The 25,997-nt window shown below is 42.5% G+C and overlaps 1 protein-coding gene across 1 annotated transcript; it reads right to left on the bottom strand.

Annotated features, from left to right (window-relative positions):
* Nucleotides 1-3,723: 3,723 nt before the first annotated feature.
* On the bottom strand, nucleotides 3,724-25,344 carry ATG6 (AUTOPHAGY 6). Its single transcript, XM_087386246.1, has 10 exons — nucleotides 25,116-25,344; nucleotides 24,298-24,746; nucleotides 23,875-24,045; nucleotides 21,815-21,939; nucleotides 21,239-21,287; nucleotides 20,887-21,045; nucleotides 12,646-12,731; nucleotides 6,392-6,454; nucleotides 4,527-4,676; nucleotides 3,724-4,415 (listed from the first exon to the last, which is right to left on the bottom strand). The coding sequence occupies exons 1-10, from the start codon at nucleotides 25,282-25,284 to the stop codon at nucleotides 4,160-4,162; spliced, it is 1,677 nt and encodes a 558-aa protein (XP_087242372.1). The 5' UTR covers nucleotides 25,285-25,344; the 3' UTR covers nucleotides 3,724-4,159.
* Between the last annotated feature and the right edge of the window lie 653 nt (nucleotides 25,345-25,997).

Here is a 25,997-nt window from a genome sequence, read left to right as displayed (position 1 = left end):
ATTTTATCATCTCCCTTTCATTTAAAAAAAAAGAGACAAATGGCTAGTCAAATTATGACAAAGTTCCGAAAAAGAACTTGAGATGACAAACATGGCAGAAAATTTTACAAAGGAACAAGCCTACTACCAATAAAAGCAAAGAAGAACTCTTAAAATTTGTATGATGAGTAGTGAGGATACAAGCAAGGGATAGAGAGTCTCCAATCTATGTCACCTTAAACTTGCTTGAAAAGAAATATCCAATTCCATGTGACACATCAAGTTTTGATTGCATACAAAAAACACATTCACGAAAGGTCCATGACCACCTTTCAAGGTCATATATTCTATTTGTACATGAGCACATGGCCAACATAGTAGTAGAGAACTCAATAGGGGAGAAGATGACATAGTTCAACCTAAAGTGAGAGCTTCCACGATCCTACTCGTGTAGCAAGAACTAGCTGTCATGGATTTAGGGAGCTCCATTAGCAAACCTTGAGTATGAGTACAATATCCAACAAAGAGAATTTTCAATATAAGTCATGTGAGCATACTGTGACGCCAAAATTTTTTATTTGGCATTGATATTATTTTTCTCTATGTTTGATAAGAGTTTGAGTATCAAGTGATAGCCTAGTGGCTCTCACTTATTTCTATTTTCTAAGATATTGTATGGGATTGAGAGGATAAGTGGAATGGATCATTATAAATACCATGTGTATGAATGATAAATACCTTAGTATGGGGTGAGAGTTATTTGTGTATGGGATATTATGGGGTTTTTAGAAAATAGGAAGAGTGAGTCATATAAAGAGGTGGGCTCATGTCCATGCGTTCCAATAATATAAGAGAGGCCACATGCCAAGCGTGTGGAAGGCATGTGGAGGAGTGTGGAGTCGAGAGGATTTCTTCTAGAATTCCTATGTGGAATGAGAATGATGTGGACATATGGAAAAGAGAGGTTCCCTATGGGCTCCATGTGGAGAGACTCTTGACTTTCTCAATATTTTAAAAGTCTTGAGCATCTTTTGATGGGACACATGGCAAGAGTAGCCAAAAAGGACATGGATGGTGACATACGAGCTTATGTGATTAATGGGGAAACGAATTTATAGGCAACAATTGTAAATGGGTGACGGAGGGTGACAAAATCTCTATAAAAAGAGCCCTCATCTCCCTTGTTCATCATCTCTTCCACCATTAGGCCTCATGTTGCTGTAGCTCTAGTCTCCTCAAGCCTCTTCCATGAGCCTTCTCTCCCTCTTGTAGATATTCTCTTATGTAGACTCTTGAGTTCATCTCTCTCTAGTTCATTCTCTCTTTATGAGTAGTCTTGGAGCTTCTGCTCCCTCTTGTACGTATGAAACCTCTTCTTCTTCCTTGTGTTTGTAGTATTTTGAGTTGCATTGGAGTGGAGTCTCACTCTATTGGTAATGAAGGTCACTGCTCTCTCTTGAGTGTCTCTTTCGTTTTTCCATTGTTTTCTCTTTCAAAGTGCTCAAAAGTGTTGTCTATTCGGTCGCTCATTACGCATACATGGTTTATATATTTCCCAAGCCACAAAGGAAGCTCTTCCTTCCCTCATAGGCGACCTCTGTGGGACTTGGATTGTTGATGAAGTCTAAGCATGAAGGTAGTATTCTCCGAAGTCCACACCAGTAGGAGTAGGTGTTTTTCATGACAATTTGACCCCCTATCAGTATTTTGCTCATTACTTTTTGCTCCATCGTCTGATTTGGACGAAACATATATCACCGCGAAGCTCTCTTTTAAGAGCATCATCCTATGTCTTCAGTTATTGTGTTAGATTTCATACCAAAAATCTATGACTCTCTGTGTGACTGTTTCTTTTTCAGACAGTTTTTACCTTCGTTCAATAAACTGTCCATATCTTTCCGACCGCTTCTCTGTTTCTTATGAATTCAGTTATTGTATTAGATTTCAGACAAAAAATCTACGACTTTGTGTGACTGTTTCTTTTTCAAACAGTGTTTACCCCCGTCTAGTAAACTACCCATATCTTTCCGACTGCTTCTCTGTTTCTTATGAAACTTATATCAGAGCGAAGCCCATTTTAAAGCACCTCTGCATATGTGTTTGAATATTTTTATATCATGTCTCTGCTGAAAGTTATGGATCTCTGTGTCTTATGACAATTTAAAGAGTATTTTGAGCTAAGTGTAAAGGTGTCTATGAAAGAGGTGTAATATTTCCTCGGAACCTACCCATCCGACCCAATCAACCCCTTCAAACTCCTCGATATATTCAGTTTATGTCGTGTTGAGCCGCAAGATCTTCTTTCAATAACGTATCGCTCTTCTTTTCGACGCAAACCGGTTTGCTGAGATTATGACCTCCGCACTGATCCTTTCCTTCTTCCTATGCTTGAGTACAACATCACTTGGGATGTTACCATCTTCATTCTTATATAAGAAAGGATAGTATGGGATGGTCTCTTGGTATAAAAGCTTCTTTTTAATGTCCATTTTCCAGTGATGAATATTTCTATCACTCAGTTCAAAAGCAGCAGAAAGTGAAGAGGTGCGTGAAGTTTATTACTTCCAACTTCATGTCACAATATCAAACTCTTAGTTGTAGATGGTTCTAAGGCAAAAATTACCCTAGAATATGAATATGCGCTCCCGCTTTACCAACACAACACAATTGTCAAGCTTGCAATGGAAACCAATAGCAATACACATAACATCATACCACAACAAAAAATCAATGTACCCCATGCACCTCATAACATTGTCGTCAAAGCAATACGGACATGTGAAGTGATCAATAATACCGAACTTCATTTATGAGAGAGAGAGAGGAGAAAGGACGGGGCCAATGATGAGAGCTTAGCCCAACAATGAGAGCTTTACTCATTGCCGTTGTGCAAGCTGACACATTAGGCTAGGACAAAGTTGAGCTAAGTTACAGAGAGACTCCACTCATCCTTTAAATTCTCCCGCTAGATGTTAACATAGTACTAGCCAAGCCAAGAAATGCTTCTATAGGTAAGACCTACATCTTCTATTTCGAATGTTCGTATGACTAGAACACCTTACATTTATTAAGTAAAAGAAACATGAACAAGATACTTTTAACCTCATGCTAGACACCCCGGAGGTTAACATTGATTAACTCTATCATGCAAACCGAGAACTAGCCACTATAGCATCCCTACTGACCTCATAAGCTTTCAACCCATAGAGGCTAGTTTAGGGTCAATTTCGTGATCATATGCAATGGAGTGACTCTTCCTTGCCACTTAAGCCAATATTCGGTGTGAGAGGCTGGTGTTTTTCTTTTATTCCAAGCCTACTTCTAACTACTTGCGCAAAACTATGTAATATATTTTTGTTTCTTAGTGGCTACCGTCAATCCATAGTAACTTTGGGACGATCTATCTTGCCTTTTCGAAATGAGCACTCGACTAGGTCTTCGAGGAAGACCTCTTCCCTGTCAATTTTTTTTGTTGAAAGAAAAATCTCATCCTCTCTAGGCAACATACCCACCAATGTTCACATCCAACACGTGTGCAAGCCATTGAGTAACACTTCTTCCTGCTAGAACTTACATTTATTTCTATAGAGACTAATTCATGACGAGGGCTACCCACAAGAACAAAGCACACAACAGAGGTGGTCTCATGTTCTCTTCGTCCAAGGTACACCTGCTTGACACACCAAAGGAAATGGCAATAAGTTTGCACGTAATAAACATCTACTTAGTAACATTAAAAGTTGATATGGAAATCTTGATCTATTGCAGGAACTCAAAGAGAAATAAAATCTTGACGGTCCACATAGAAGGTGAAACTTGATAATACAAAATCTGAGCTGCTTCCTGTTCAATGGTGCTGCATTTTTATTGTTGGTAAGTGATGAGGTAAAAGAGTGTTCGCACTGATTAGCAACAATTGCATATTTATTTAACATGTGGGTTGTGATGATTCTTCTCTTATTGATGGGTCTACTGTACATCTGGAAATATCCCAGTCTGAAGCCCCCTTCTTGTTTACCTGAATCACATGTCCAAGTTTGCCTTGTAGCCCCTCGACAAGTAGAGCATTGTACGAACACTAATAATGATCTTGTCTGCTGTCAGACAATGATCATGTCTACTTGAAAGCAGTCCATTCTACAGAGATTCAAGAAGGAAATATATGGACAAGATCAAAACTTCATCTGCTAGCAAGTTGTGACAAAATGGTTGATCCCCCTTTGACTTCAACGGGTGACTTTGATTTATGTGATGTAGCTCCATGTGCAACTGAGGTAGAAGAGGATGGAGAAGCTGGTTGAAATGTTGTATTTCCAATCAACCAATATAATGCCCACTTGAGGTCACACAGCATATACTTGAGAGCCTTTGTCCATTTTTCATGGCGATTGAAACTTTGGGTGATAGTAAGTCCTTCAACTTTGTCATTCTCAATTCTGGAAGTGAAAATGCAAAAACACATTATTCCAATGATTTTAACCAAATCGGCAAAAATATCACCATGAAACCAAGCAGATTGCTGAGTTTTTAAACTGAATTTAATATACTTATATGGGAGCTGGAAACACTTGTCTGGAGAAATGTTTGCTGTTCTGTCCTTGGCATTTGCAAAATCCGCAAATTCCTTGATACAAGCCAGAAACAATGTCATTGCTTTATCATAGCGCGTGCTCCAAAACAAGTTAACAGGTCCAAACCTGAAAATCCAGACAATTCCAGGTCAATTTGCCCTCACCTTTATTGGTGTACTACCCCCAACATATAATATACCTTTGTGAGACTAGAATATATCCAATGTGAGACTAGAATATATCCGATCGTACAAATTTAGATTTTTTGTTGTTCTAAAGTCCAAAAATCTAAACAGAAAATAGAAAGAGAGGGAAAAAGAGGTAACAAAAAGTTTTTGAAAAACAAAAGGAAGACATGCTTAGCAAGCAAAGCAACACTTATGTCGTCATCAGTGCCCAAGCATAAGCAGCTATACTAGGTTTCCAAAGACCTGCAGAGTCTCTTCGGCCAACCCAGTGCTTACTAAAATACGTCAAATAAACAAAAGAGAAAGAAAACAAGAAAGGAAGAAGAAAGGAAGAAGGTGACTAAGAAAAAATAAACAAGCAAATCAAGAAACAAAATCTTCCAAAAAACAGGAATAAAATCTCTCTCTCTCTCTCTCTCTCTCTCTCTCTCTCTCTCTCGTAGGAATGAAAGAAATTACAGAAGGAATGAACCATTTAAACCATAAAAAACTAAATGAACCCCTTCTACTTACTACCCACAACATATAACGTGATCTTCTCACATCAACATTTTCTATGCACATCGGGGGAAAAAATGCCCTGATCACATAAAGGCGAGTCAGAAAGTGCAGTTCTAACTTTCAAGTACTCATCCATAAACAATTAACGTTATCAGAGGCTTGCTACTATGATTAGCACAGATAGCCTTGATACAGTATGTTGTTTCTTCTCTCTTTCATATGGCGGAAAACACATTGAAAATGTAATTCTGATTATTCCTCCAACCATTTCTTTTGAGCTCAATTGATGGATGATCGAAGGGGCATCGTATGGGCTGGGCCACTTTGGTCCCCAACGAAAGGAAATAACCAGTCAGATGGCAACTGGTCAATTAGACTAGAACTTATCAGTCAATCAACCAGGTCAATCAAGTACCTAATCAGGCATGCTAATCCAGCTAGGGTCTGGTCACAAGGTCAAGACCCTAGTTGTCCATTTGGGGAGCCCTGAAGACTATATAATAACCCTGTTACGACTAAAGCTCAGAGCAAGGGTGGAAAGTAGTCGAGATCAGTAGTATTCGAGTTTTTTACTTGCAGCAGCTTCCATCTTAGGTGCTGCCCTCTACACCTTAGTTTTGAGTATTATTAGGTTCTCTTATCAATGTCATGGATAGTGCCAACATTTCAAAACAAAAGTGCAATTTGCGATCTCCACTAACCCTTCCGCCAAAAAAAACTCTGGTAACCTAGAAAAGAGCATACCAACTGACATACTTTACCAGACAAATACGAGCTACATATACATGATATATAGAATATCAGAACCACGGAGCACTCCCTTGTCAACTGCAGCACAATTCTCATCTTTGGGCAGGTCTATACAGAGCAACACACAGTATTGGAACATAAATGCACACTATGAATATTTTCGATTGCATCATCTTGGAAACCTTCTACAAATGCACACTAGAATACGGAACTCTGATTATTTCTGAATGTCCCAGAAGACTTTACTCATTTATTTTAAAAAAAGGCCCCAACTAACCCCCACAGACAATTATACATTGAGAGCTCTAATTTCTCCTCTTATTTCCGAATTTTACTAGACATACTTCATGCTTCACAAATGACAAAAGTTACTTTGTTGAAGCAATATTGCAAGGAGCTTACAATTCATAAGTGTTCTTGTTGTCTGCAATCCGAGGATAGCTCCCCATAGGCAATATACGGTATCTGTACCAAGTTGTTAAGTTTTGTAAACTGGATGATTTAGTTCTTGTTAACCAGAAAAACTCTTTAAAAGAAACCCTATTGGACTGTACATAAAAGAAAATCTACACTCTAGAAAAGACACATAGAGAGCTTTGAAAAATAGATGTATTTTGGTGTCATGTGCACGGATTGGTATCCGACATGTACTGGGTACACAAGACTAGCTCAAGTAGCTTGGGGAGGCTTAGAGCTAGGCAGGCTTGATTCTCAGGTTGAGTGGCAAGGGTACGAACCAGTTAGAGTTCTTCGCTATTTTTGGTGCTTGGGGCCCGAGTCTATATAAGGGGCCTAGAGGTTCAGTTCTCAGGGAGACAATGGGAGCAAGTCTCGTTCCCAGGTGCTAGGTCTGATCCTGGATTGAGTCGCGGACGCGCGCCTGCATCATAGCGTAGCCCAAGGCCAGTAGCAGATCCCAAGCTTCACAGTGCCACCTGGTGGTATGGTACACCAGGCTGGTTAGGATCTCGTTGGGAGTTCGTGCCAGTAGCTCAGCTTGTGGCTCGGACTGGACATCTCCTGATTTGGGATCACATCCCTTAGATGTCATGGTTGGGCGGTGAGTAGCCAGCTCAGTTTCCTCACGTTTGGTGTGTTCTTGTGTTTGCTTGCAGATTAGAGGTTTCAGGAGTGTTGGGGTTGTGTCAGTTGGTATCAAAGCCAACTCCTGAGGTAGGAACTTCTGTGGCGAGAGTTTTGGACGACTTTTTCTCCAGGTATGCGTCAATTTCGAAATTCATGTTCATACCTTGCAAGTATCTGGTGGTTCATCGGTTAAGGGAAGTGGTTTTAGATTAGGGAAAGAAGGTAGGAGAAGGCAGAGAGTGAGTGAATTCGGCGTTGAACTGAGGCGCTAGGTGAGAGAGAGAGAGCGAGGTGTAACTTGGAGGGGCAGAGAGCGATTGCAGAGAGCGATTGCAGGGGAGAGTGATTGCAAGAGAAAAGCGATGGTAGGAGAGAAGCGATGGGCTAAGGGGGAGCTTCAGTTGAACCCACCACGAGGGCGCCAAGGGCTGGAGCAGTTTGCAGCCAAGGAGGAAGTCGAGGGGTGTGCCATGGAGCAGGTCGTAGGCAAGGCTGAGCTAATTCGGGGGGCCTGGATGCTAAAAAAAGCACCACCCCTCCAAGTTGGGAGGGGAGGGCTTTCTTAGAAAGCTGAGCCCTCTAAAAGCATCGTCCACCCACTCCAGAGCTTATCGCAGCAGCAGCTCCTCCCCTTTTCTTGAATTGTGCGCAAGTCTACACCCCTCCACATCCCCTTGCCGATTTCACCCTTTGGTTCCGCCTGCTGCAGTCCTCCGTATGGGACAGCAAGGAGCTTGGCTCCGAGATTGACAGCCTCCGCCAGCCCCTCTTCCTTTCATCCAGCCAGCCTTTCTTTCATCACCTCCTATCTCGCCATTTCTTCCTCTGTTCCCATCTCCTAGCTCCGATCCCACCTGTTGCTTCTCTTCTCTCAGCCTACTTTCCCTCATCAGATCCGATTTCAATTATGGCTGATTCTGTAGACCCTGGGCTCGCTATGGGTGATCAAGATATGAACTACCATGTTGAGGATGACTAGGGCCTCTACGATGATTTGATTACGGAGACTACCTTTAGTGAATTCACCACTGCTCTCGATGAAAAGTTTGAGCAGGTTAACACGAATCAAACGGGGTTGACACAGCAACTCCAAGGGATTTAGTCTACACTCACACTTTCGACTAGTACTGTTTAGGCGCTCACGCATGTGGATGCCTTGGCTTCAGTGTTAGGTCCGAACATCACTCCAGATCCTTTTCCCGGAGATCAGAAGTCTCATACCAAAGAGGTTGTTGACACTTGGTTGCACAAGTGGCAAGTACACTTCCAGTTTCACCCTTACCCAGATGACAAGAAAATACAGCTTTCATCAGGGTATATGTCAAGAAAGGCTTTATTGTGGTGGAAGGAACTCCGACCCAAGCCTGCAACATGGATAGAATACGAAGGGGTCTTCAGGAAAGAGTTTCTGAAGGAGGAAGATTATGATATCATAGGCAAGCTCAAAGCCCTCGATATGTCCAAACTGAATCTGACTTTTGAGATTTATCAGAGGTTTCGGGATTTGCAGACCAGAGCTACAAAGATGGATCCAGTGACCTTGTTAGGTTTCTTTGTGGATGGTTTGCCTGACTCGTATAAGCTACAGATCAAGAACACAAGTGTACCACTTTGCAAGAGGCCCTGAATTACGCGCGCATCTATGATGATACCATGGACAGTGCAAAAGGAACCACCGTTGTCGACACGGGTGGGAAGAACAAGAGGAAGTTCTTCTAGTCTACCACTGGTACCAGGGAGTCGAAGTCTATAGACAACGCCTCCAAGAAACATTCGACTCAGGCGAAGAATGGTCGCGCCCATTTCCTTCGTACATTGAAGTTAAAGAAAGGACGCTGCTTCATATGCGAGAAGCAGGGCCACACTAGGAATGATTGTCCTAAGTGCAAGAACCAGATGCAAGCGCCGGGACCGAAGCTCCATGCGGATCCAAGTCCCAAAGCTAAGGGAGCTAATCAAGTTTCGATGACAGGTATTTCTATAAATGTCATTACCTGGCCACTTTCTTGTAATTGCACTTTTAATAATTCGTTATTTCGTTCCCATGATCTTTTCCGAGTTTATGAAGAAGTTAGGAACCAAAGAGTTCACATTCTCTTTGATCCAGGAAAGCAGTTTTGGGATCGCAAGATTAAAGCACTTTCTATCCGGATTCAAGACTACACAGCTGCTCTTACGTGCTATGTAATGTACTTGGAACATGTGGACTTGTTAATCAAAATTGAGCAGTTTAAAACCCACGATATTTGGATTGGATGGAAAGAGCATACCCTTTCTTTTTTGGATAACACTTCTCATTATGATGTGTATCAGTGTGTTTTGATTCCGCTTTCTTCATTTGTTGTCACTGTTAATAATAAAAATGATTTAAGCATGTTTGAACACCGTGAATTGAGAATGTTGTTGGATGATTTCATGGATGTATTCCCTGCTCAACTGCTGGAAGGTTTACCTCCAGAACGGGCAGTAGACCATCGCATAGATTTAGTACCTAGGGCTCAACCTATTAGTGTTTGACCTTATAGGATGAGCCAGCTTGAGGAGGATGAGTTAGCTTCACAGCTACAAGATTATCTGAATATCGGCTATATTCGCCCAAGTAAATCACCTTGGGGAGCACCTATCCTCTTAAGCAAGAAGAAAGATAATTCATGGAGAATGTGTATAGATTATAAACGATTGAATAAAGTGACAATTAAGAATTGATACCCTCTTCCTCGTTCCGATGATTTGATAGACTGTTTGGCCGGAGCGAAGTATTTCACTAAGATTGATTTGTGTACGGGTTATCACCAAATCCGTATCTATGCTAAACACATAGATAGAACCGCATTCCGAACTAGGTATGGCCACTACGAGTTTCTCGTATTACCTTTTGGTTTGACCAATGCTCCTGCCACCTTCCAGCAAATGATGAACAATTTGTTTCGAGATTTTTTGGGCAAATTCGTTGTCGTGTTCTTAGATGATACCTTGGTATATAACCGAACGCTAGAGGATCACATTAGACACCTTCGGATTGTCTTAGTTATACTAAGACAGCATAAGCTCTATGCCAAGATGAGTAAATGTGACTTCTTTATGAAGGAGATCATTTACTTAGGACACAAGATTTATTATGAAGGTATTAGCATTGATCGGGATCGTATCCAAAAGATCTTGAAATGGCCTATCCCTCAGACTATGAAACAACTTCATTCTTTTCTAGGATTCACGGTTTTTCTACGAAGTCTGTGCATGATTATTCACACATCACGGCACCCCTGACCAACATATTGAAAGGTCGTGGACACAAGTCTACCCAGCTGATGTCTTGGAATGATGCATTGAACAAGGCTTTTGAAACCTTGAAGTTAACTATCAAGGAAGCACCCATTCTTGCATTACCCGATCCTACCCGGCCTTATGTTTTAGAGGCCGATGCAAGTGATTTTGCGATTGGGACAGCTTTATTCCAAGAGGGCAGACCTGTAGCTTTTGAGAATAAGAAGCTAGACGACACCCAATATCATTGGCCCACACAAGAAAAAGAACTCTATGCGGTTATGTATGCTCTGAAGGTTTGGAAACACTACTTGTATGGTTCGAAGTTTCTTGTATTAACCGATCACCAGTCAATCAAGTATGTGTGTGACGGGTATGAATTGAGGGGAAGAAAGGCTAGATGGGTAGAGTTAATGCAAGATTTTGATTTTGAAATACGTTATCGAAAGGGTTCGCTGAATAGTGTGGCGGATGCCTTAAGTCAAGTCAAGTTTGTAAATGCTATGTCATTTACGAAAATATCCTCAGACCCATTTCAATCCTTGAGAGGGGATTCTTACCTACTAGAACAACCATCTCAGCTGTTGAGTTGGCTCACGAGTTTGTGGACCACTTGTTTAAGCTGTATGGTTTGCCATCTGACATAGTCAACGATAAGACTCGAAGTTTACAAGTAACTTCTGGACACTTGTTTTTGAGAAGTTGGAAACTACTCTTAAGTATGAGTTCGTTAGATCATGCACAATCTGATGGCAGTACAGAGAAGGTCAACCAATTGGTTGAAGATATGCTTCGAGCATATGTTTCTAAGAGACAGTCTTCATGGGAAGATTATCTACCCATGATAGAATTTGCTTATAACAGTGCAAAGCATTCGAGTACTGGTTACAATCCTTTTATGCTTATGTATGGGTTTCAACCTAAGTCACCAGTTATGGTTGGGTTAAAGGGAATCCAAAACGATGCTGCAAAGACATTCTTGCAACACATGCAAGAAATGTTGCAGTTTGCCAAGGAGTCTATTAGAAGTGCCCAAGATCGGGACAGATTTTATGCTAATAGACATCGTTCACCTAGAGAGTTCTCTGAAGGAACGATGGTATATTTGCATATTCCCAAGGAATCCAAGAGCCTAAGTATTGGTTTGGTTCCGAATTATCCCCTAGATACTGTGGTCCGTTCAAGGTTATTAAAAGAATTGGACCAGTTGCATATAAACTAGAATTGCCTCTCGATGTTAAAGTATATCCAGTATTTCATGTCAGTAGACTGAAAGAATTATTGGATGCGGATGATCAACTTGTTTCTCCTCAAGAAATAATAGAAGTTACAGATTTGACTTTTATTCCACACGAACTTGAGAGTATTCTTGAATTTCGTGAAAGATAGATTCGTAATATTCGATGAGATGATCCCTCGACCTACTTGACAGACGAAAAGCATCATCAATCAGGACATCTAGAATCCTTTGCCTCCTGCTCAGTGGCACTCGGAGATTTTGCCAGAGGATAGTCTGACCTAGAACATCGGGTGGCATCTTGCTGATGGGAGGACAACAGGTTGGTGTGTAGCTCTTGTTTTCAACATCTGGAATGACATCGTCTACATCCCGCGACCTGTATGGGAGCAAGGCATAGAGGGTTGTAAGAATCTTGAGAGGCAAGAGCATTTTTGCAAGGCTTCTAAGCTTGGCAGGAGAGGTTGTCAGCATGCCCAACACGTTCGGTCTCGTGGATCTCCAAAAAGGTAGTCAAAATCTGTAGCCCATCCGTGCCATCTATTATCGAGGGGGGAGGGCTACAAAAGATCGCGCAAGGAGCATGAATTGGTTATATTATCTCTTTGTTGTACATGGGCTCCAAAACATCCAAATCCAATGCCCACCAACACAAAGAGTAATGGTCTTCATACAAACGAGATTACACAATGCCCATGTAATACAAGCTATTGGGACACATTGGTGACTAACAAGCAGCATGCCCATCTAGAATGTACATCATACTCCCCTATACAAGATAGAATGCCACACCCTAGATGGACATAGCATTTCCTCTTAAGATTAGGGTGATATAAATGCTATGGGGTACATATGCCGGCTAGATCATGGACTTGAGAAACAACTCCTCTTCAAAAAAACCATGACATCATACGGTATATACCCTCCACTAGCAATAACCAACAAGGTTGCTCACACATCACTAGGACCATAGGTGTTAAAGGATCATCTCTCTCTCTCTCTCTCTCTCCCTCTTCATTCATTTGCTTTGTAAACAAGCGCCAAAAGAGAGAATCAATGTAAAGGATACGAGAAGTTTAAGCGACAATATTGTGCCATTGAGAAGAGCAAGAGGCAAGCTTGACCCCAGGCAGCATTTATTTCCTCCCATTCTACCTGCAAAAAAAATGCATACAAGACGCTATTAAAAATTAACAATTATTCAAAATCAATGCCTTGAAACAAGCTTTTCATAAAATCAATGCCTTGAAACAAGCACATTGAAAAGCACAATAAATCATAAAGAATACCATGAGTCCAATTACAGAAAAATGTCTCTAGGCATAGTAGGGACGACTAATGGTGTGAAAATACAGAAAATTACTACATTCCCTAGATTGAGAATATATGCTACCAAAAAACTCACATTTATGGCAATGGCACAATGTTGAATGCCTCCTATTTGCCATGAAATGAACAAATACATAACAGATTGCTCAGTAAAAGCAAGGGGAGGAGAGCGGGCATGCCCTCTAATCACGAATATGATGAGGAAAGTCTGGACGTAGAGAAGCCCTCCATTCTTGCCACATCTCAACAAAGCGGTTTAGGTAGTGGTCCACTTCCTGGTTGGGCACTTGCTGGTAGTTGCACAACTCCTTCTAGATCCGATTGGGATCCGTGGTACACGCATATTGGTCCCAAAAAGCAACTCTTGCCTCCTGATATTCAACATCCCGAATTTATGCTCCTGTCGCACCTTAAATGAAACTCTGAAACCATATCCTTGATTTACCTTGCAGACAATAGCCTAGGATTTGCAACGGACCTCTTGGTCTATCTTTGCCTTTTAGCAGCACTATGAAAGATCTTTGATGAATTGAGAAGCATCCTCATTAGGAAGCCCAAGAAACTTGGGAAAATCTTAGATCATCTCGCTCTTGCAACAATAGTTACATATGTGACGTAAGTACTTCTCTTAAGTCACGAGAAATTCCTAAGAAAACTCCTCGCTAGGGGCTGCAAACCCGTGATAAGAGAAACCAAAGGATAGTAGGTGACCTATATGATAGGCCTCTAACACAATAAACAAATACCAGACACTAGAAAACGGCCGGCAACTCATCGTAACTTCTATAACCCACACTATTAATTTATGCTTTTGCAAACAAGAACAACGATCAAAGGAATCTTTCATACACAAGGAAGACTCTGGACTGGCGCAAAGTAGGAACACCACCCTTCTTCCAATCCCAAAACAGTCACAACCTTCATCCACTAAAAAACATCAGCTTTTCAATGCCAACCTCAACAAAACTAGGTCGTGCTCTGAAATCCAGATTTTCGACCTGTTTTGCCAGAGATTTGGACCTTGACTAGGTCGTGCTCTGAAATCCAGATTTTCAACCTGTTTTGCCAGAGATTTGGACCTTGACTTCTTCTACAAAGTCATGGAGCTCAATCCAGCTTTCTAACAAAAGAAAGAGCTCTTAAATTCGAGTTATGGACCAAAAGTTATGGCAAAAAAAGCAACCGCTACTTTCTTTTTTGCAAGTGCGACTACTTTTTATATTTGCATGCTTTTTCTCCACCTTCCATTGGCCTTTTTTCAACTAGTACCACAATAAGCAACTAGTTCCTATCTTCATGCAAATAATTGCTAGTTCTAGCAAGCAAAACATGACCTAAGACACAATATATCACCGTTTCACCTAGTTCCTGTCACCAGCAATTCATAATAAGGATTCTCGAAATTTGCCTTTCAATGCTATTTCGGATATCTAGCCTCCTTAATGAGAGCTTTGAGGGTGAAGATGTGATCCACTATAGAGCAAACTAGAGTGAGAGCTGGAACTGAAATTGGACCTCAGAATCCGAAACTCGGCACTATGGTGGCTCATCTATGAGAGGCGAGAATATCTCATATCTCTCATTCGCGGCACATGCAAGCATTGTAGTTTGAAGCTAAAGAAGAAGACATTCAATGTTTGTCCAAATAAAATGAGGGAAGACAACCATGTTGCTCTAAAATGGAGAAGATTTGAAAATCTCAATGTTAAAGGATCTGATAAAAAGAGATGGCTACTGTCATATAAGAGCACCCAACCAAGGGAGCTTGTAGGTCACGTGGTTCAATCCATCCCAAAATATGTGCTTCACAATTTCATGACCAGCTGGCAACTACAAGACTGTGACAACTCTAGTTTTTAAAGTCCAAGCGTGGGCTTAATAATGTGTAATTAAACGCGACATGGTGCCTAGCACATAAGCATAATTAATCCCTAGGCCCAAAGGCATTCCAAGGAATTAAAAGAGTGGTTGTTGGAAAATGATAACGTGGCATTTTTAATGGGCCCCCTAGAGGGCCACGTACCTTCAGTGACCCCCCTAGGGTTCCAGGTGGCTCTAGTGCCTTCTACATGCTCCTTCGTCATTCCTGAACCTTCCTGAGACTTCTGAACTTCACATGTGTGGTTTTCTCTCTCATCTTCTTCCTTTGTTGAGATTTTGGACTGGTTTTTCAGCCTCCTTCAGTTGAATTCCGTTTTTCTTCATAACTCCTCACCCGTTTGGCCCGATGACTTTCCCTCTGCCTCCCCTTCGCAGCGATATGCTTTTTCCTCCGTGTGTTTGGTAGAACGGGCAAAGCTAAGCACTTCTCTCCTCTTGCAAAGCTACAGCTTTCTATTGAATTTCGAGTGGTCCCACGCGTTGGTTGACTGGTTTTTCTCAGTTTTGGAGGACTTTCCGACGATGAAACTTCTCCAAAATCTTCTCAATGCATTCCTCTCTAAAGCACGCTTCTTTTGAGCCCAAGAACTCCCATTTCTTTGCGACAGAAGTGCTTCTTTTCGCATTTTTCAATGGAATTCTTGCTGGTTGGCTTTTGTAAATGCTCTTTCTTCATGCCTTTGCACTCCTCTTTGGCTGAGAATGCAATTGGGCATTGGCTACTATGTCCTCTTGGCGATTGAGGACTTGGTTCGAGTTTTCAGGGCTTGGTGAGTTGTGATTTTGCTGCTGCAATTTCTTTTTGCCATAAGCTATTGGTTGGCTTCGTGTGCCACCTCTTTCTTGGTTCACATGTGCCTAGGCAGTGCTACATGAGTCATTCTTTGGTTGGGTACTTTGCTGATTTTATTTTGGAGCTTTGAAAAGCTTTGTGAATGCCATCTGGAAACCACTCAAAGAGAGTGCAGCTGGGGTGCAGTGTGATTGCATCTGGACAGCCAATGGAATTGCACTCAGAAAAGAGAATTCCTTTGGATTGAGCCTCTGGGTTAAGTGCACTTATGTGATGGTGTTCTATGCTTGAAAGCCTTGCTAAGGCTCAGTGAATTGGGGCTGCGTGCTCAGTTGCAAGGAAGGTCTCCCAGATGCAACTTGTAATCATTTCACTGTGAAATATAAAGAAATACCGAAAGGGGCACCACGGTGTTTGGGGCCAATCGGGTGCACTTGTCTATGTTTGTTGAGCAGGGACATTCTAGCCTCTATCCCTTTTTCAGTGGTTTTGTTTGTCAACAAATGGGTAAATGCCATGTCTTCCACCACGTCACCCCTTGGTGCATCCTCTTATCATCCTTCGCAATTGCTCGAGCAAATGTGCTTGACATGGACTTGTACGGCTGCCTCAAGCACTGGCCGTACGGGGATACGACATTACGAATTGGAGACAGGTTACGACCATTGCCCCAAAATGCAAAGTCAAACATACAAACCGTATGGACTGAAATGCGCAGGAAATCATTTATTTTAATGTTATCCCCCCCCCAGGAAAAAAAAAACCGTACGGAATGCAACTGTACGTGTACGGTTATAACTATGTATTGGAGAGATTAAAAGATACGATGCAGTCTTTGAAGACACAAAGACAAGCGGCTCCGCTATGCTTGGATGCACGTATCGTGGTAATGATCCTATATTGCACGTGGTGCAGGCAACATGGAGTTCGTGCGCCTTGCAAAGCCTGGGTGGCTCGAAGCAATGTGACCTGTATGGAAGAAAGGGTTTATTTACTTTCGACCCAGGAGGATGGGCCAAGCAAAGTGAAAGGAGACTACTAAACATGAATGTCCAAAGCTGAGGGGTGGGCAAAATTGATAGGGAGATTTCGAGGACCCTAATTTTGAATTGCTAGTGATAGGAACATATGAAATTATGATATTGTATTTCTTAGGTCATGTTTTGCTTGCTAGAACTAGCAGTTATTTGCACGAAGATAGGAACTAGTTATTTATTGTGGGACTAGTTGAAGATAGGCCAATGGAGGAAAAGCATGCTGATATAAAAAGCTGTCGTACCTCACCAAGAAAAAAAGTAGCAGTGACAATTTTTGTCATAACTTTTGATCCGTGACTTGAATTTAGGAGCTCTTTTTTGGTTGGAAAGCTGAGATTAAGCTCTACAACTTTCTAGAAGAAGTTGCGGCCTAGATCTATGGATAAATACGTTGAAAATCCAGATTTTACAGCATGACCTAGTTTTGTTTGGCAAGGCATCGCAAAGCTGATGTTTTGAGCAGCGGATGAAGGTTATGAGTGTCTTGGGATTGGAAGAAGGGTGGTGCTTCTACTTTGTGCCAGACCAGAGCCTTCCTAGACCTCACCTGTGCCTCATTAAGTACATGTTATGATCAGGACAATTGGCTTGGCCCACAATACTCGGTTCTACAATTGTACCTTAGATAGTGTCCCTCGAAGCCCATTTCTCATGTCGTAGCTCCCCTTCCAATATCCAAACCTATGTATTTCCCTTCCTCTCTAGAGACCAAATCTAACGAGCCTAAGGATTGTTGCAAGATGTGTTGATGAAGTATATGAGTTGCCGGTCCTTTTCTAGAGTCCGGTATATGTTTGTGTATTAGAGGCCTATCACAAAGGTCACCCACGGTCCTCTGGTTTTCATTTGCTGCTCAAAAACATCAGCTTCACGATGCCTTCCCTAAGAAAACTAGGTTGCACTCCGAAATCTGGAATTTTTGGGCCGCAACTTCTAGAAAGTCGTAGAGCTATTGGCGCAGAAGTCGCCACGTGTGCACCGGGTATGTGGGGTCCCAAACCCCGCCCCTTAGCCATGCAATAGAGCCTTTCTCTCCTCCAAAAAAGTCCTGGGAGGGATTAGAGAGAGAGGACAAACAAGTCTTTTTACCCCCAAGGGGGCACCAATGCATATGGGATTAGTCTCCCATCAAATTGCCATGTGTCGACAGCGCGCTAGCTCCACACACAAACCATGCTCCTTTTTAGCCAACCAAGGGGTGAAGGCCACCACCTCCAACAAGAGCTTAATCTCAGCTTTCCAACAAAAAAAAACAAGCTCCTAAATCCGAGTTACGGTTTAAAAGGTATGGCAAAAATAGTGATTGCTACTTTTGTTTTGGGAGGTACGATAGCTTTTTATATATGCATGCTTTTCCTCCACGCCTCTACTAGCCTATTTCAACTAGTCCCACACTAAACAACTAGTTCCTATTGTCATGCAAATAACTGCTAGTTCTAGCAAGCAAAAAATGACCTAAGAAACACAGTATCACAATTTCACATCGTTTCTATCACTAGCAATGCAAAATTTTAAGGTCCTCGAAATCTACAGATCATTTTTGCCCACCCCTCAGCTTCGAACAATCATGTCTAGCAGCAGCCTTCTTTTGCTTTGACCAGCGCATCCTCTTGGGTCAAAAGGAAACAAAATCAGCTGCACAAACTCCATGCTGCCTGCATCACTTGAAATACATGATCAATTACTGAGAATCCAAGCATAGCCGAGCCTCATCTCTGTGTCTTCAAAGACTGCATCCCATTTTTTAATCTCTCCAATATGCATTCCATCTCCGAATCCAATCCCTTAATTGTTTCCTCAAAGCCCTAATCAAGAACCTCCCGAACAAAAGCATCCAATTCACAGCCTTGCACTTGCAATAAATCCATTGCATGAAGAGGCATATCCTAATGAGAACCTTCCACCCTCTGCTATTGCATTGGGAATTGCTACAATAGGCTCTCTGTCAAACACATCAACATCGGAGAGAGAAGGCCTCACTGCCTCTTATTATCATCCTCATCGTCCTTACACATAGTTTGCACTGGTACTATCTCTTCAATATGGGGTTGATACGGCTCATGCCCACCCTGATAGTCAGCATCTATGGGAATTTCTTCTCGTAAATTAGTCATAATTGTCTCTGCCTCATGTACTAGCTGCATGAATGCATCCCAAGCATCTACCTCTCCATTGTACAATTATGTATCCGTCAATGAATTGTCTTCTTCTTGTTCCAAAATGTAGACCAGTGGCTGCTCCTCTTCATTAGCATCAACATATGTCTCATTTTCAGCATGCATGGCTGGTTCTTCTTCAATAAGTCCCTTTATATTTTCCTATGCATCAGCAATCTTAAACTCTGCCACATCTTCAAAGAGCTTTCCAAGACCTTCTGGTAAAAAATCATCCTCCTCAACAAAAGCATAGTGGATCACATCAAGATGAGCAGAGGACTCTTCAAAGCTCTCTATTTTCATCCACGGTCTTAAGCACACTTCGCTCTACTTCATCACTACCGGCTTGGCATGCTCGCTCATCCACACACTCAGATCCTTAGATGCCCTCATACGTGCTGAATGAACTTGCATCACTTATCGCTGAAGATGATAAAATATTAGCTTTGTCCTTAGCTTTTAATAATAAAATATTAACACAAGAACCACTGCACAGTGCATAAGGCAACATAGACCCGTCCAAAGAAGACTTTACAGGCTTTGATGCATAAGACCACTTTCCATGTAAGCTGACACATTGATCAAACCCAATTGATGCATTTTTCACTCCTTGGCATGTGCAATTTCAACACCTCCATTAAACCAACGAGGATCCACCTTTAACCTGAGATTTGGCATGAGTCCAGCAACGAATCTTCCATTCGTGCCAGATCTCAACAAAGCGGTTCAAGTAGCATTCCAGTTCCTGATTGGCCATGTGCTGATAGTTGCACAACTCCTTCTGCGTCTGATTGGGATCCCTTGAACATGCATATTGGAACAAAAAAGCAGCTCTTATCTCCTCATATTCAGCATCTGGATTTTGGGTTCCCTATACATCTTAAACGAAACTCTGAAACCATATTCTTGATTCACTTTGCTGACAATAGCCTAGGATTTGCAAAGGAACTCCTTGCCTTTTAAAGCTCAATCTTGCTTTCGAACCTAAAGAACAACTCCTAAATCTTGCCTTTTAAAGCTCAATCTTGCTTTCCAACCTAAAGAACAACTCCTAAATCTGAGTTACGGATCAAAAGTTATGGCAAAAATAGTGACTCCTAATTATTTTTTGGAAAATGTGACTGCTTTTTATATCTGCAAGCTTTTCCTCCATGCCTTCACTGGCCTATCTTCAATTAGTCCCACAATAAACAACTAGTTTCTACCTTCATGCAATAATTGCTAGTTCTAGCAAGCAAAACATGACCTAAGAAATACAATATCACAATTTCACCTAGTTCTTATCTTTAAATTAGGGTCCTACAAATCTGCCTATTAGCGTATATTGCTGCCTTGTGGCATTCCAAAAGGCCTTTGATTCCATACAATGGGTGTCGTCATCCCATCGCTCCAAGCCCTTCATGCCTGCTGTACCTTCCGACTATAGCATGCTGGACCTGCAGACCATTACCTGCTGTCCTGCAGACTTGTACCTTCTGTACTGCTGTCAGCCTGCCTCTGGCTACCACCATGCAGTTCTGATCTGCTGCTGTACCTCCTGTACAGCCCTTCTGATGCAGTGCCTGTCTCATCCATGGACTGCACCAGCCCCTGCAGGTGCTGCGCACTGATGCAGCCCATGTGCCCTTTGCCTGGGCTCCTGGCTGTGCTCTTTCCAGCCCCCACATCCAGCCACGTGGGCAGTGTGTGGTGGCCCTTTGGGTTGCCCCAAATACAGGGATATATCGGTTACTTGCACTGCTCTCTTCCCTTTTTACGATGCTTTAACTATTTAATTGGACCTTCCCCAAAGAGACCACATGCAGAGAGAGTAGAGAACCCCAATCTATTGACCAGTAAAGGGCCTACTTCCCCCAGATGGCCACATCCTCAACTATGAACATAGAAATAGTGTCTAAATAAACCAAAACAATTGTGTCTAAACCTCACGTGACTTCTGTTCTGGTGAAGCCCCTTCTGAGGCTTCTGGCTTGATTCCTCATAATCATGTACATGTGTAGGAGACATTGGCACATCGTGAGATGGAGGTGCACTTCATGGTAAGAATTATGAACAAGAAAGAAACACCTGCAAGCATTATTTTTCAAAGAACAGTGTTTAGAAATGCAACATACAGGGACACTTGGAAGACGTCCAAGTCGAAAGCCATTAATGGTTCCAAATTCCCCATCATGCCAGATATGAAAAGCATCATTCAACACGTTCGTCTGCTTCAGCATCTCCAATTGAGCTTGTGCAACTTCTATCTTTGCAAGTACTGCATCCCTCTCTTCCTGTGGACATGCACAGATCAGGCTTATTGCCAGTACAATCCTTGAATCCAAAAATCCAACTTTCTTCAACTCTCACCAGATGATTTTGAACCATATTCATTGCTCTACAAAAGGCCCTAACATATTTTCCATCTAGCCTTACCAAAAAAAGAAAGACCATAAAAATCCAACCAATAATTTGCACAAGGTTAACCTGATGCATAGTCAACTCCAGCTTGAATTCATTGAACTCATGCCAAAATCTGTCACAACAACACACACCACTGTCAGTAAATGCACTGAAGATGTGACCCAGAAACACACTGGCTCCACAGATATAACAACTACAGGCAAATGAAAAACAAGAATTCATGACAACAAAGAGCCAAAAAGTATTGTCCACCATTTACCTACCTAATGACTTAATTTTCAACAACTGGAAAGGATAAACTAACAATATTACAGCACATTCAACAAACATTAGGAGCTTAACAACAAGCTTTCGCAATCATAAATATCAAGTTTGCAAATTTTTTGCAAATTGCAGGATGCAGTGCAGCAGTTTGGCGTCACTGAAGACATTGCATTAAAAAACCTTGCGAAGTCATAACTACACCAGCTAGAATCCCAATAAATCAGCGAACATATCATGAGAGAGTGAATGAGGCATGGACACATTGCACGCATAGTCTATAATAAATAATGAGTACACAATAACTTGAATTTCTTCCATTTTCTTGCTGCTCTGTCTTTACTAGATTATATTAGAGGTGAAAGGAACAATGCACACCTCTCTTCCAATTCGTTAAAGTTCTTAGACTTCAGCTCAAGCTCTTGAAGTTGTGCCATAACCTGCTCATTCTGTTGCTCTACTGCTTCAAGAGCTGCCTCCACTTTTCTCTCCTCTTCTTCAACCTTCGCAAGTGAAAGCTCTTTAGTCACAACGCAGACATGACAGCTCAGCAAAGCCATGAAAGAAGTGATCACGTTGGTACTTAATTCATACTCGCAATTCAAACGACTTTAGTTTCACCTCTCTTAATGACAACTGTCACCATACCATTTCTTATTTTGTCTCCTACTCTTTGCACAGCTTTGGCGGATTGGCAAGTATGTTCTCAAAGGGTCCAAAAGCATTGAGCAAGCAGGTATAGTAAGACAAATTATCTCACGGATGTTATATTTGCTTTACACTCATTTCACCTGGTCTGAATTCAATGTGCTACTAGTTTGAGGGGAGGGACCTTCCGGGGACTTTCAGTATGTGCTCATTGTTAAAAATCGACCAACAGAGGGTACGCATAGCGGAAGACTGATAGAATAGCCCAGGAGCTCACACAGTGTGTGTGGGGAGTGGAATCAGAAACTTCTTTCATCACATAGATGTGCAGATCAGGAAATAGACAGTAGACATAGCCTAAAAATAGAATCCATCAAAACAGTTTATTTCCGTCCAAAACTATGGACACAACAAAAGAGAGAGATTCAGAGTCCCTCCAATGATGTGGTCCTTTGATCTTACCAAAGGTCCTTCTCTATCTGCTAGTCTCTTCTAGAACCCTGAGTCCGCGTGCTCCACCTCGAGCGTAGTAGGCTCTCTGTTACTGCCTGTGTACAGCCTAGGTAGGCAGCCCTCTGTGAGCTAAGTCTGCAGCTCCTCAGCCCAGTTCACCTCCTGGTCATAGGCCCAACTGGTGCTGCTCTGCTACTCCTTCCTGCTCCCTGAAGTGCTGCTCCAAAAGATGATTTATGAGGCCCCCAAGGGCTGTCAAAAAACCAACCAGCCAGCCTCATCCTGGCCGACCAGTCTGCTTGCTGGCCGACTTGGTTGGCTGGTCCAACCAGCCCTATATAAGGGCCTTTGCCAGGCCTTTTTGGGCTGCTGCCTTTGTCCCCGTCTGCGCCTATTGCAGGCCCATGTGCTGCTGCTCCAGGCCTCCCATGCAGGCGCCTATAGGCCCTGCTCATGCTGCCACCTGTGCGCCTCTGCAAGCCCCATGTGCTGCCATTTGCAGGCGCCTTTTGCTGCACGACATGCAGCCTCTGTCCCGCCTCCTGTGTGCCTCTTTTAGGGGCCTGTTCCAGCCCGTGCATGCCCGCCTTGCTGCACCTCTGCTAGGCTGCTGTGCTGCCCACATGGCAGCCCATGTGCTGCCCATGTATCAGCCCATTTAGCCCTCTTTTCTTTGCTGTGAGGTGTTGCCCATGTGGCAACCCCCTCTCCAAGCTTTTCCCTCTGGGAAAATGCCCTAGGTCTCCCTCCCCCATGCTCTCCTCATATGGGGGCTTACAGATGGGGAGGTACCTTTTCAATACTCATTCACTCACCATGCTAGCTCAATATGTTCTCAGTTGATCACTACATGAACACATCTTCAAGGTTAAGGGAAAGGAGCTCAACTATGGTATTATAGCTACAGGATGCTACAAAAAGCATTTCAAACTGTTACTCAAAGAAAAGAGTATAACTCCAGCATTCAATGTTTTTTAAATGCAAGAAGGTTTGTAGCTTACTTTAAGAAGCATAGGAGTCACTGCTCCCTTTTATACATGGCATTTAGTTTAAATAACATTTTCATAGCTTCAAAATACAAAAGTCTGGATAGACAAATCTGATATGCCAAGATGGTAATGCCACACAATTCTTACTCTAGAGCACAGGTGTTGCACATCAATTATTCTGATATTGCATTGATATTCATGCCCTGTTGCTCTTACCATTAGCAATGTCATATACTTATGATAGAGCCTTCAAGCAGGTGCATATCTTTTTAGAAGCTTGCCTGTGAAATGCAATGCATTGAGCTACAGACAAATTAAAAATTAATACCAACTCGGTACTCCACTTACTTTTTGCTTTTCTTTCAAGAAATCCTCTTCGCTAAGAGCTGCGTGCTGTTCCTTTTCGAGGCGATTGATACATGATTCGTATGCTTTTATGTCCCGCAAAGTTTCATCTGCTTGCTTATCAAGCTCTTCGCATAATGATCTCATACACTCCAAGCAGAGGGGTTGTTCCACCTGCCATTATAAGGCTTGATCAATGAGAGTTTTAAAAAAAGGGAAATTGAAAATAACCCATACGATCATAGCGCAATTTAACAAGATGCTCGTACTTATAAATGATGCACAAGCGCGAAAGGCTTCCAACCCTACCTAGCGTTCCAGTGCATCGGGAGATTAAGACTGCAGACAGTACTTTCCATGCAAATTTCGCTGCTATGCATAAGAAATGAGGATTGCAATTATGGACAAGGGTACGTACTTGCACACCTGTGTTTGGGCAGAAGCGATATCAAAAACGCGAGTGAGAACATTTATGCTGGCATTGAAGCTTGCATTAGCTGTTTGTGGACTATTGAGGCCCCCTCCTGTCGCTGCGGAAGGGTTGGTTCCCCCTCCATCGGTCACGGGCTCATTTCGGTACATGGAAGCAGCGGCTGATGGGAGCACCACAAACGATTCATCTAAAGCCTTAACACCTTGATTATCTCCAGCAGTTCCGGTTGGTGCGTTCGAAGCAGAATAAGGTCGCTCCAAGGGCGCTGACTGTTGATGACCACCCTGAATCCCAGTACCAACACCTGGTGGAGGATGGGAACGAGGTCGAGGAGGGGGAAAGCCGGGGGTGTGACTTCGCTGCTTGTGAAGCACAACGAAAGAATTGTCCATTCGACTGGCTGCCAACACGCTTGCTGCGCCATGAACAGAAGCGTGCGGTCCTGCACCAAGATTTGAAACAAGGAGATCCTTAGACTACTGCAGTGCCCAAAAGCCCGCCGCGATCACTCAATTAGCATGCTTATGCACAAGCAAGCTTGAATTTTTGCCTCTGTGCGACACAACCAAGGCAGAACGACAATGAACGCATCAATTCATCACCACACATCGCTTACAAATCAAGAATCAATGCATCACCACGACACAAAAAGCGATTTATCACCACATATCGCGTACAAGAACGTCACCACACACAAAAATTCATCACACGACACATCGGTTCCACAAAAGATTGATCGATGACCACATATGGCAAGATTCATAAACACAAATGGCCGAAACAAAAGATGAATCGCTCAAACCAAAGCGACCTGAAGGGGGACGAGGAGGCTCGGAAGCGATTCTTTCTGCGAAGGCTTCTGCACCGAGAACGCATAAGGGATGTCTACAGATTTGGCAAAACCATTTGGGAAGGCTGGGATCGACAGCAAATGCGCGGCTTGCTGTTCCCGCAGCAGCAGCGCTCTCTCCTTCTTTCATGTCACCAATTCACCAAAACTGCCCTTGCCTTGTCTTCTTTCTTCCTCTTTATGCACACATATATATTTTTGTGTGTGTGTGTGTTTGTGTCTGTGTATCGTGTGTGTGTGCGTGTTTTTTGGGGGGTTTTCACTTTACAAAAAGTGTGGGCGCCATTTTTGTGTGTTTGTGTGTGTGTGTATTACTTTTTAAAAAAAGTGTGTGTGTGTGTGTGCTTTTTTTGGGGGGTGGGGGGGTGTCTGTGGATTGTGTGTGTTCTTTTTGGCTTGCCATAGGTTGGCCTTTAGTGAAGGAGATTCAACAAGAAGCGAAAATAGCAAATTTTTATTTTGAAAAATTCTCCATTTTTTATTGATCCCTCTCTCTCTCTCTCTCTCTCTCTCTCTCTCTCTCCCTCATTGCTATCAATTCATCATCTCCGCCCTCTTTCGCTATTTGGATCTCGAGCAGGCCTTATGAATGATTTGTTATCATTCACCTTGTTTTTTTTTAGGGGGGAGCAGGGAGAGGGGGGTTGTTTGTGGGTGTGTGCCATTTCATATATATTTGTGTATGTGTGTGTGTGTGTGTGTTTTTGGGGGAGGGCGCGGGTGCGTGCCATTTCAACCAAAAAAAAAAGTGTGCTTGTGTTCCACCTGTCAGCATTTCACACGTCAATTCTTTTTCAGACCGAAGACGCCCTCCCCCCTTATACACACCACCCCACCATTGTT

The sequence above is a fragment of the Dipteris shenzhenensis genome, chromosome 15, assembly GCF_047967505.1.
Source record: "Dipteris shenzhenensis isolate YYH24624 ecotype China chromosome 15, Dip_SZ_1.0, whole genome shotgun sequence".
In the NCBI taxonomy this organism is placed as follows: domain Eukaryota; kingdom Viridiplantae; phylum Streptophyta; class Polypodiopsida; order Gleicheniales; family Dipteridaceae; genus Dipteris; species Dipteris shenzhenensis.
Note: the sequence above shows the minus strand (reverse complement) of the source record. Positions and strands in the feature narration are given on the sequence as shown.

Excerpts from the sequence above, each read along its gene's own strand:
- ATG6 (XM_087386246.1), bottom strand. The coding sequence starts at position 25,284 with ATGAAAGAAGGAGAGAGCGCTGCTGCTGCGGGAACAGCAAGCCGCGCA. Across the intron at positions 4,677-6,391 it reads AACAAGAACACTTATGAATT|GTTTGGACCTGTTAACTTGT; the intron begins GTAAGCTCCTTG and ends CTGGATTTTCAG. Across the intron at positions 4,416-4,526 it reads TGTTTCCAGCTCCCATATAA|AATTGAGAATGACAAAGTTG; the intron begins GTATATTAAATT and ends TTTCACTTCCAG.